The sequence below is a fragment of the Peromyscus leucopus genome, chromosome 8a (genome assembly GCF_004664715.2).
Source record: "Peromyscus leucopus breed LL Stock chromosome 8a, UCI_PerLeu_2.1, whole genome shotgun sequence".
NCBI lineage: Eukaryota > Metazoa > Chordata > Mammalia > Rodentia > Cricetidae > Peromyscus > Peromyscus leucopus.
In genome coordinates this window covers 7,627,014-7,639,539 of record NC_051085.1, presented here as the reverse complement: position 1 = coordinate 7,639,539, position 12,526 = coordinate 7,627,014, and the positions used below count along the sequence as shown (strand labels likewise).

General features: G+C 45.1%; 1 protein-coding gene across 1 annotated transcript in view; it reads right to left on the bottom strand.

Annotated features, from left to right (window-relative positions):
* Positions 1-9,321: 9,321 nt before the first annotated feature.
* Positions 9,322-12,526, bottom strand: part of LOC114707511 — a 178,242-nt gene continuing 175,037 nt past the window's right edge. Inside the window, 3 exon segments of the mRNA XM_037200291.1 lie at positions 9,322-9,703; positions 9,790-9,911; positions 11,265-11,392. Of these exon segments, the coding sequence (XP_037056186.1) occupies positions 9,658-9,703; positions 9,790-9,911; positions 11,265-11,392 (296 nt within the window). The 3' untranslated portion in view covers positions 9,322-9,657.

Sequence of the window (12,526 nt, the reverse complement as noted above, 5' to 3'; positions counted from 1 at the left end):
CCCCAGCTCACCTTAACCAAGCGTGGATGAGAGTAGGTGAGAGGACATATTCTGTGAGTCACTTCTCCTTTCCCTTTCTGGTTTCAGGGACAGCCCTCCTGCTAACCACATCCTGCCCTTCACTTCAGAGCGTGTGTGAAAGGACACTCGGCTTCTGTTTAGTGTGTCACGCCATATGCAGTCCGGATCTGTTGGATCCTGTGCAAAAGCGTCTATATTTGATCACTTACATTACACTGAGGTTATTCACTACTCTCTTGCAAGTCTGAATAGAAGGATAGATTTAATAATTTGCCTTAGAAATGAGGCCTCCAGTTCCATGTTAGCCTTATCATTTGGTAATTACATAAAACTGTATAGCTTACCTTCCTAAAACACTGAGATTAATGATGGAGAGTGAAATAGGTTTTGTGTGTTTTCCTCATTGTCTGTGCTCATTATAGATAGCCCTTGGGGGCTGGGTTTTTAAAAGGGTATATATTAGCACTTTTAAGTTTAGTAATGTTGGAGTTTTTGTTAGTGTAGCTGTTGGCAAATCCACCTTTTGTGTATCTTGCCTCTTAATTTGTATTTTGTTTTCCTAGTACAAATGTAAAAACCATCATATTCATTATAGATGATGGGTAGTCATTTACTTGGCTTTTTTAGGTAATTTGAATGTGGAACCCAAGGTTGCTATTTTTTTGCCATATGTATTTATGAATTTTTGATCCATTGTCTTTTCATGTGAAAAGGACATCATAGGACATGATGACAAGTCTGTTAGCATCATTTGTTCTGTACATGTTTGCCTCTGCTGCTGGGTTCGAGCAAACTGATGGTTGGGAGCTGTTACAGTTCTCCTTGTTGCTTGTGTCTGGAGATCTGTTGAGCTGTTTGGGTCTGCGTTTTCATCATTGGAAGATGTCCAACCTTTGGTGGGGGTCCACACCCTCTGCCTTGATGAAGACTCTAGTTTTATAGGTTGCTAGAAATGGATCCACAGCCCATTGTGTTCCATACTAGAATAATTAAAACTGCCCCTTTAAGTTCCATAGCATTTTCTGGTATTAATGTGATATGTGTGTGTGTTTCTCTACATAGTGAGTTGTTTTTGTAGTTGTGTAGGGTTTTAATTAGAGTCATTTTTTAACGTCTGCATAGAATTGCTAATGCCAACATCTGGGTCACTTTCCGTTGACTTTTCTGCCCACACTGTGGGTTGTGGTTTCAGGTTTTGATGCATGCTTGGTAAATTTTTATTGGATGCCAGATGTAAGTTGGGAAGTACAGGATGTTTTTGTGTTCCTATTTTTATAATTGTTCTTCGGAAGCATGTTTGGTATCACTTCAGCTCCCTCTGGTCTACCACCGTGGGAGCCTCAGAAGCTTCCTTCATCTCTTGGCTTTCCTCTCTGCCTCTTCACCTTGCAGGTCCTCTGCTTTCTACCTGGGCTCCCAAGAAACTAAGGACAGGAGGCTGGCTCTTGTTTTGTCCACTACCTGATGTATGCAAACACCACAGCTGTCATCTTAAGGGGATAAGAAATAGTTTATTCGGGAGCCAGTTTGAGTGACCATGGCCTGGAAACACAGGTTTAGCTTACCCCAAAGTGCATGATCCAATGTGGAAGTGGTTTTAAGAACTTTTATAGAACAAAGAGGTTCATAATCAAGGGAAGTTTAAAACTCACAGCAGCTACATCAGAGAGGTGGTTACAGTGAGATGGGGGAAGTTTTCTGTAGATGCTATGTGATGACTTTCTTAGCTTTGGGCTTGGAAGCTAGTGGTCTGGTAAGTTAACAGATGCCGAAAGGTTATTAGTCACAGGATTTTCCAACACAGGTGGGCTCAGAATGGCTCTTCCAGAGGATTAGAGCTAGGCCAAGACAGGTTATTAGCCTCCGGATCTGCAGCATTCCAGTCTCCACAGATACAGCTTCTTTCTAAGAGTTCTCCGAAAACCACTCTCCTATGTTTTGGCCACTTTCTTAGGGTGTGTGTGTGTGTGTGTGTGTGTGTGTGAGAGAGAGAGAGAGAGAGAGAGAGAGAGAGAGAGAGAGAGGGAGAGAGAGGGTTGAGGGTTGCAGCATTAGGAAAGGTTAAGAGAGGCTCTCAGGAAACAGGAAAGAACTTAAGTCTCATTGAGTTCCTGAAACGTACAGGATTCACACACATCACCTGACCCCCACCAAGGCTGTAAGTAGTGGGGAGAAGGGAGGCTCTCCAACTGTCAGCTGTCTGCACATCACACAGGGCTCTAGGATGGCTGCTTTTGTGAGTCAGCACCCTAGCTGGAGGTGGCTGTTAGGCGATACAGCTGTGTTTGAGCCATCTATGGTCTCACTCTAACCCATCACCAATTCTCCTGTAAATAACTCCCCAATTCACAGCTTCTCCGGTTGAACTTTGACATAATCAGCACCATCTGGGATGAATAGGCCTTAGTTCACATCTACCCAAGAAGCCTCACTGCACGAGATGCCTAGATGGACCAAAAGAGGCTATGTGGACTGCAGCTGCCAGATTGGAAGGAAGCAGAGCTACTCAAGCCCATTGGAGCCCAGATGTCATCAGCAGCTCCAGACACCGAGCATGGAGCTGCAGTCTTTCCCTGGCGAGTTTGTCTTGCTTTGGTCAAGTCTCTCCTTGCTATCCTCCCATTCCTCCCCTTTGGAACGTGAGGGTTTACTGTGCCAGCGTGTATTAGAAGTATGTACCGTGTTTTGATTTTACAGGGCTCATGATCCACGAGTCTGAGAACAGACTTTATAAAATAGAGTATTCATACTGTTAAGACCATAGGACATTTGAGGTTGGACTGCATTCATCTTACTTTATGGGATACCCATGAGCTTATGAGGGCCAAGGGTGGGATGTAATTGGTTATTGACAAGTAGTTTGTGATGGTTAACTTCCTGTCAACCTGACTGGACTTTAGAATTACCTAAGAGACATAACTAAGAGACATAAGGAGGTTCCAAAGAGATTAAGGAGGGAAGACCCACATAAAAGTAGTTTGAAAAAGAAGCATGAGCCAGGAATGGCAGTGCACACCATCATGTAATCCCAGTGCTCAGGAAGCAGAAGCAAGGCAGATCTGAGTTTCATGCCGGAGCTTCAAAGTGAGATCCTGTCTCAAACCTGCCACATTCCTACCACCCCCAAAAGGAAGAAAATCTAATGTGTTTCTGTATTCCCTTTTCTGCTTTCTGATCAGGTAACTAGACAGTTCCCACTGCCACGCCTTCCTACCATCCCAAGGTGTGAACTACCAATAACTAGACAGTTCCCACTGCCACACCTTCCTGCCATCCCAAGGTGTGAACTACCAATAACTAGACAGTTCCCACTGCCACGCCTTCCTACCATCCCAAGGTGTGATCTACCGATAACAAGACAGTTCCCACTGCCACGCCTTCCTACCATCCCAAGGTGTGATCTACCAATAACTAGACAGTTCCCACTGCCACACCTTCCTACCATCCCAAGGTGTGATCTACTATAACTAGACAGTTCCCACTGCCACGCCTTCCTACCATCCCAAGGTGTGATCTACCGATAACTACAGTTCCCGCTGCCACACCTTCCTGCCATCCCAAGGTGTGAACTACCAATAACTAGACAGTTCCCACTGCCACGCTTCTAATCAATGTATCTCTCTACTTCGCTGCACCTTCCTCATCCAATGTAACACAATAACTAGACAGTTCCACTGCCACGCTTCCTACCATCCCAAGGTGTGATCTACCGATAACTAGACAGTTCCCACTGCCATGCCTTCCTACCATCCCAAGGTGTGATCTACCGATAACTACAGTTCCGCTCCACACCTTCCTCCATCCCAGTTAACTACCAATAACTAGACAGTTCCCACTGCCATGCCTTCCTACCATCCCAAGGTGTGATCTACCGATAACTAGACAGTTCCCACTGCCACGCCTTCCTACCATCCCTACAAGTTGCTTCTGTCAGCTTTTCACAGCAATAAAAAAATCAATACACATGCATTTCTGTATGACTTGAATAGCTGAAAGTTAAAACGTAATTCTCTCTTGAGACAGGATCTGATGAGTCCAGGCTACTCAAGCCACTCTATAGAGGCTGGCTTGAACTCCTGATCCACTGCCTCTACCTCCCAAGTAGTCAGAGGAGAACATGGGCTCTCTTGAACTTTTGCTGTTTCCAAAACCAAGGGAGACTGTATCTATTCTCACTCACTCTCTCCTCAACCTTTAAGATTATTTTCATTGCTATGTCGTGACTGTAATTTTGCTACTGTTATGAATTGTAAATATCTGATATTCAGAATATCTGCCATGCAACCCTGTGAAAGGGTTGTTCGACTCCCAAAGGGGTCACAACACACAGGTTGAGAACCAATGCTCTAGTATAGAACAGATCAAGTTGGAACTTCTTGTGTCTTAGGGAGACTTAAGTCAGAGGAAATTGCTGTATATCTCCAATATCACAGTCTTATCCTCCTTAGCTTTAATTGTCATCTTGATACAACCTAGAGTCACTAAGAAGGGAGTCTCAATTGAGAAATCACCCAGATCAGATTGGCCTATAGGCATATCTGTGGGAGACTGTCTTAGCTGATGTAGGACGGCCCAGCCCACTGTGAGCAGCACCATTCCCTCGGCCGATGGTCCTGGTTGTCTAAGAAAGCTAACAAGCATGGACCTGTGAGAAAGTCAGCAAGCAATTCCCCCGTGGTTTATACATCAGGTTCATGCCTTGCCTTTTCTTAATGATGGGCTCTGACCTGAAAGTTGTAGGTCCAGTCCTCTCCTCCAAGTTGCTTTTGATCAGTTTTTATCACAGTAACAGGAAACTAAAACAGCTCTCTGATGCAACTTAAACTTCATCTTAACAGCTTCACTCAATGGCTTCTTGGTCCCCTTGCTGGTCATCCAACCTTCACAGGCACTGCCTGGCCTCAGCAGCCAGTTCCTCAAACATTGGTGTGGGCTTTCATGTACCACATCATTTGCATTTTGCTTGTCTTTAAAACTGCTGCTGTGGACAGTGCTGCTAAGTTCTGCACAAATTTGAGATATAGTCTGGCCTCTTTCCACTACAGCTGTAATGATCCCAGCCTAGGTCACTTTCAGGCAGGGAACAACATGCTCATATCAAGTTCTCTCCTTTCAAATGAATTTGCATTTTCAAAAAATGGAGTCTTCATGGGAGGAGGGGGTCTTGCTTTTAGACCCCCATTCCTGTTGTCCCAGTGCAGAACACAAGATTTCTCTCTCTTTTTTTTTTTTTTGTTTGTTTGTTTGTTTGTTTTTCGAGACAGGGTTTCTCTGTGTAGCTTTGCGCCTTTCCTGGGACTCACTTGGTAGCCCAGGCTGGCCTCAAACTCACAGAGATCCGCCTGCCTCTGCCTTCCAAGTGCTGGGATTAAAGGCGTGCACCACCACCACCCGGCAAGATTTCTCTTTTATGGCACTAATCTCTTGAGTAGTACAGCTGCTCTCTCTGTACCAAACTTACTTGCATCTTTAAATTTGGTCATACCCCTTTCCTTGACAAACTATGTACTTTTCATATTCTATTTGACAGCCTAGGTGTTAGACAGTTTTGAAATTCCCACTGCTAAACAGCTGCAGTGGTTTGTATGAGAATGTCCCTCATAGGCGCATATATTTGAATGTTCAGTTAGCAGTTGGTGGACTGTTTAGGAAGGAGTAGGAGGTGTGGCCTTGTTGGAGGAGAGGTGTGTCACTGGGGGTGGGCGTTAAGGTTTCAAAAGCTTATGTCAGGCCCAGCACACACACACACACACACACACACACACACACACGCACGCACGCACGCACGCACGCACGCACGCACGCACGCAGGCACGCATGCGCACACGCACACGCACGCATGCACCCCTGCCTGCTGCTTGTGAATCAGATGTAAGCCCTCAGCTACTGCTCCAGCACCATGCCTGCCTTCCTGCTGCCACACCCCCCACACCATGGTGGTCATGGACTCAGCCTCTGAAACTGTAAGCAATCTCCAATTAAATGCTCTCTTTTATAAGCTGCCTTAGTCCTGGCTGACACCCCATGGGAGACCTTGCCTTGGAGGAGGCGGGAATGAGGGGTGGATTGTGGGGGAGGACTGGAGGATGGGAGGAGGGAGGACAGGGGAATCTGGGGTTGGTATGTAAAATCAATAGAAAATATCTTAATAAAATTTTTTTTGTTTAAAAAAAATAAGTTGCCTTGGTCATGGTGTCTCTTCACAGCAAGAAGAACAAAAACTAAGACAATTACTTAGTCCATTACTCTTGACTTCAGCCTCATTCAATTATTCAAGACATAGGCAGAATGCCGACTTATTCTATTCCAGAAGGATAATAAATGACTTCTAGCTCAGTTCCCAAAAGAGTCCTTGTTCCCCTCTGAAACCTCGTGAGCCCAGGCGTTACTGTATTCATTTCCATCTGTACTCCGGTTTTCCAGTCCCCCACCAGAACTCACCCCTTAATCTGTGCTGACAGCCTTCTGGGCTTCTGTAGCCACAGCTCCAGACTTCAACATTCCTCCCACAAAACAGTTGAAGGCCCAAGAACCACAGTCAGGTTTCTTAAAACATCAACCCCACTTTTGGTACCCGTTTTTTGTATTAGCTACATTTTTGTTGTTGCTGTAACTGATGTTATCAGTAATTAAGAGAAAAGGCCTGGACCCTGACAGCCCCAGTAAGCTGGGTTTAGCCACCTGTCTTTAAGGCGGTTGAGCAAACAATAGTAAAAGGGAGATTTATTCAATGTGGCCACATTGGGAAGAGGAACAGATACAGTGATACCTCCTCCCTGCCCAAAGCCCATCTCTGGGGTCTTGGCACGAGGTTTAGGTTGAAGCAGTGGGCAAGAGTTATGCATAGCTAACCAGTCAGGGTATGATCTAGCCCATCTTTGACACATCTAACTTGCCTGCAAGTTCTCCTGTCTCCATTTCCCATTCCACTGTAGGAAAACTGGAATTACAAATGTGCACATCTGCTTCATGTCTGTTCTGGTGGTTTTTTGAGGCAGTCTCTCATTTGCCTGGAGTTTACCAAGTAGGTATCAACCCTATGGGAAACAATTGTGTGTCTGGCAGCAGGCTGATTATATTTAGCTTTTTTTTTTTTTTTTTTTTTTTTTTTTCCATTAAGAAGGGGCCAGAAATTTCTCTTCACTAACCCAGGTACATATTCTGGATAAGGACTGCCTCCCTTGCCCATGTTTCTGCCAGCACTGCCAAGAACCTGCGGTTGCTTTATTCATCGTGGTGGTTTGGATGAGAATAGCTTCCATAGGCTCATGGACTTGGATGTTTGGTCACTGTGGAGTGGTTCTCGTTGAAAGGATTAGGGGTGTGGCCTTGTTGGAGGAAGTGTGTCCCTGGGGATGGGCTTTGAGATTTCAGAAGTCCATGCCAAGCCCAGAGTCACTCTGTTCCTGCTGTCTATGGATCTGGATGTAGAACTCTCAGCTACTTCTCCAGCACCATATCTGCCTGCATGCTGCCCTGCTCCCCGCCATGAGAGGCGGGGAGCCATTGTCAAATGGACTAACCTCTGAAACTGTAAGCCAGCCCCAGTTAAATGCTTTCCTTTATAAGAGCTGCCATGGTCATGGTATCTCTTCATGACATTCCATAGTACTGCGTGTGTGTGTGTGTGTGTGTGTGTGTGTGTGTGTGTGTGTGTGTGTGTGTAGGCCAGAGGTCGATCTCAGATGTCTTTCTCAATTGTTCTCCACTTTATTTTTTGAGACAGGATCTCTCAGTGAGCTTGGACCTTCACTGATTGGCTAGACTGGCTGACCCGCGAGTTCCTGGGATCCTCCTCTCCCCTCCTCGTGGCATTGGGATTACAGGTGAGCACTGTACAAGAGCAAGTGTGAGGACCTAGTTTAGATCCATAGCACTCACGTGGAAGCAACACGCAAATGCTTAGTCAGCCTCACCACCGTCTGAGTCAGAACTCTGCTGCTGTGAAGAGACACTGTGACATGGTAAGTCTTGTAAAGGAAAGCTTTTATTGGGGCTGACTTACAGCTTCAGAGGCTTAGTCCGTTCTCATCATGGCCGGAAGTATGGTGGCATGCTCCACACGGCCACACCACCTAATCCAAATCCTTTCAGAGTTCTGCTCCCCAGTGACCAAGCGTCCACACGGATGGCTAGCCATGGAGCGTCTTTTTATTGATGCTGATCTCTTCAGCAACTGCACCCATCTTTGAAGTAGCCTGAAACACCCTTGGGGTCACACTACTACAAGTTGTCAGAACTTTTCCTCTGTTACCCTCTGGTCCTTCGAAGCCTGTATAAATTCATCCATTTTTAATGTTTATGTTTTTGACAGAGTAGAAAGCGGGTAACCTTCACTTCAGTTCCCTAGAGAGTGGCCACCTTAGTTTGCCTCTCTGGTGTTTTGTTAAAGCACTGACTAAAATAACTTGGGGAAGAAGCTTACAGGTTACAGACCTTCCTTGAGGGAAGCCAAGGCGGGAACTTAAATCAGAGGAATACTGGTTACTGGTTAGCTTTCCATGGCTTGCTCAGCCTGCTTTTTTGACACAATCCAGGATCACCTTCTGAGGGGTGGCACTGCTCACAGTGGGCTTAGATTCTCCCACATCCATCGTTAATCAAGACATAGATATGCCTATAGGCTGATCCAATGGAGGCAGCTCTTCAATTGCTTGTCCCTTGTTCCAAATGACGCTAGCATGAGTCAGCTTGACAAAAATCTTATCAGCCCAGTGGGCCTTTGGGAGACATTTTTAAGATCTGACTATGGCAATGTATAGACTTAAACATATAAATATGTTTCTTTGGTCTATTTTGATCCATTCATCTCCTTTTACCCAAGATAGATTTTCTAGTCTGAACAAGGAAAGGAACTGGATTAAGACTTTACTAAAGTAGACTGGAGAATTAGCTCCATGGTTAAGAGCAATTCCCTTGCAGAGGACCCAGGTTTGATTCCTAGCACCCCAGCCATCTACGACTTCAGTCCCAGGGAATCTGATGACCTCTTCTGACCTTTCTGGTACCAGGCATGAATGTGCTCATACATACATGCATGCAAAACACTTATACACATAAAATAAAATAAATCTTTTTTATGAAAAGATGTATAAAGTTAAGAGTTTTAGCATTTGCAGGAAGAAATAAGACTATTAAGAAAGGATAACACATTTAAGTAAAATAAAAATGCTTTGAAATTTGTTTGAATGAATTTTTATTGAACTGTAATGTTTTTTAATAACATGTAAAGATTTGTTTTTATCTTATGTGTATGTTTGCCTGTGTGTATGTATATGTACCACCTGCATGCCCAGTACCCACAGAGGCCCGAAGAGGGCATCAGATCCCCTGGAACTAGAGTTACAGATAACTGTGCGCTGCCATGTGGGAGCTAGAACTGAACAGGGGTCCTAAGAGCAGCCAGCCTCTTAACAAATGAGCCAGCACTCGGCCTGGGTCTTCACTTCTTAGCAAGGACAGCTCAGCATCAAGGCCCTCTCTCTTGGACCACCCTGTCTACCTGTTACTCAAAACTGAAACTGGGAGACAACTGGGCAGCCAGGAACCAGAAAGAGCTTGTAGGATGCAAACCAGTGCTTGAATATTTTCAGATCTGGGACCAAATCTGGCTTCATCTGGACACGAAAGATGAATTCATCTCAGTTCTTCAATATTGTCTGCCACATACCTAGAAGAAAAGCTAGATGAAAAAGTTAATAGAGCTGGAGTCGTCTTTATCCATCTAAATGCACACAGAAATAAAACAAACACGCACAAAAAGATTACCTATCAGGTCTGAATGAAATCCTGGATGGAGCTGTTTGGACTTGCAAAGTTGTAAGCTGAACATTTTCTGCCACATTGGGTAGAAAACCCTCATCAGTCCTTTTTTTATGCTTAATTGGTACCTGTAATATCAAGTTGATAAAGCTATTTTTTTTTAAGTTGGCAAAGGATTTTTTTTTTTTTTTTTTTTTGAGTCAAAGTAATTCTGTGTAGCTCTGGCTGTCCTGGAACTAACTCTATAAACTGGGCTGGCCTCAAACTCACAGAGATCTGCCTGTCTCTGCAAACCCCCACCACAGTGCTGGAATTAAGGCATGTGCCACCACTGCCCTGCTGGCGAAGGGTTCCCTGTAACGTAGTGAGGGGCGCTGCTGCGGCTGAGGCTGACATCACTGCTTCTGTCTGGAGGCAGCCTGCCGCGGGCCTTCTCGTCATAAAGGGCACAGGTCAAGGACGAGTCCACCAGTGAAAGGCATTCCAGGTGAGGAAGAGAAGACGTGCCAGCCTGGAACAACCTACACACGCCTTAGCATTCTCTGTGTCAGCACTGCACGTGATTTCAGAGAATCGTCTGTGTACATACCGCAGTCACGTGTACACCCCCGCCCGTCCATGTTTCTCTGTCCTGTCTCCTACCCTGCTTAGGAAGTCACACCACAGATACAGGCGTGTAGATCATATGCAAACGCTACACTATTTTATGTAAGCGACTGAAGCACCGGTGGACTTTGGGACCCAGAGGGTGCTGGAACCAACTCCTCATGAACGTTGAAGGACAACTACTAGAATTTCACATTTTAGGGAAAGATGACTGCACAGACTGAGGAGTGGAGTGAGTGGTAACCATAGTAGCATGGCTCTGATTGGGTAAGGCCTCATTGACTCCCACCTTCCTACCCTTCCTTCACTGTACATTTTAAATGCTGCAATGAACTTCCATCCAGAACTAGACCGCCAGTTGCAAAATCTCTCTGTCCATCAAAACAACACAAGGAAAGTCTGGGGATCCACGAGAGGGCTCAGCAGGTAAAGGTGCTCGCTGCCAAGCTTGATGGCCTGAACCAATGTGGTGGAAAGAGAGAACTTCAGTTTGCTCCCTGACCTCCATACACACATGCTGGAACATGCGCAGATATGTATACAACATACGAGTGCAAAACCAATCAATCAATCAATAAAAGATGGAGGTGGGGGGGATACTAGTAATTACTGTAGATGATTAAAGAAGAAACTCAAAGAGAATATAGCAAGGCTCTGTCTGGTACTGATTCCCAGAGCCATTGAGTGAGCTGTAATCCAGAAGGTGTCCTCGGGCTCATTTCAACACTAGAACTGTGTAAAACAGATCCAAACTACCTAGCTAACATCGGATGTAGAATTTTTCTAGTGTAAGTTTGACATCACCCTAGACTTGTAACACCGGGTGTACATGACTTCATTGTTTCCTATGTCTACGCAAGCTTAGCATCACTCACAGTCTTCGGTCTTTGAATCCTTCCTGCCATTTTACTGCCCAGGAGATCAGTCCTTGGAAAACGTTGGTGAGAACATCTGGATAAGGCTGACGCAGAGTTTAGGGAGCAGTGGCTCTGGGATATAAACCCTGTAAAGAAACAAATAAAGAAAATAAAGTAGACCTCTGGTTGCAGTGTACAGAGCCAGATGTAACTTACAAACTTTTAGAACTTAAACACTGAGTTTAAATGAAGATGTCACTTTTTTGCCAGGGGATGACAGGACCGAGAGAAAAGGAGATCATGGGAGATTTTATCTCTGAGAGGTAAATGTGAGTAGACTGAGGTTTATTCTCATTAATAAGGTGTGGTTAACCAGATTCACAGAAAAGGAAGAATAGCATTCAGGTTCTGACTCAGGTCAACTTTTTTTTTTTTTTTTTTTTTTTTTTTCTTGTTTTTTGTTTTGTTGTTTTGTTTTGAGACAGGGTTTCTCTGTGTAGCTTTGGAGCCTTTCCTAGAACTTACTCTGTAGCCCAGGCTGGCCTCGAACTCACAGAGATCCCCCTGCCTCTGCCTCCCGAGTGCTGGGATTAAAGGCGTGCACCATCACTGCCTGGCTCAACGGGTTATTTGTCAGTACCATTTGCTGAGACAACACCTCTCTCCCAAAGGAGTCAGATCGGGGAAGGAGCTGCAGATGGGTCCTAATTCACCTGTTGAACTTGTAACCCAGAGACTGGAGCAGAGGCAGTCAGCCATAGACATCGGATATTCAGGTCTACAGCACACAGCACAGTTTGTTTGTTTTTTAAAATATAATTTATTTATTTCATGTGCATTCGTGTTTTTTCTGCATGTATGTCTGTGTGAAGGTGTCAGATTCCCTGAAACTGGAGTTACAGATAATTATGAGCTGCCATATGGGTGCTGGGAATTGAACCCTGGGTCCTCTGGAAGAGCAGCCAGTGCCCTTAACCATTGAGCCATCTCTCCAGCCCCAAAGGACAGGTTTGAGTTGCAGATGTAGACTTGGCAAAGAAGGATTAAAGGCATGGGATCTGGGGCTCTCATCACTCAGAAACAATGTGAGAAGAGGTCAGACACAGCTCTGAACGGCTCTGTTCGTTAGAGGTTGGCTGTGGGAAGAAGAAGAACAAGAAAAAGGGACTTAGAAGCAGCAGCCAGAGAAAGCAGAGGACTGCCCCAAGAGCCAATGGCATGAAAGCAAGCAGGAAAGGCAGCTTGGAAGTACGAGATCGTCTGCTTCAAATACTGCGGAG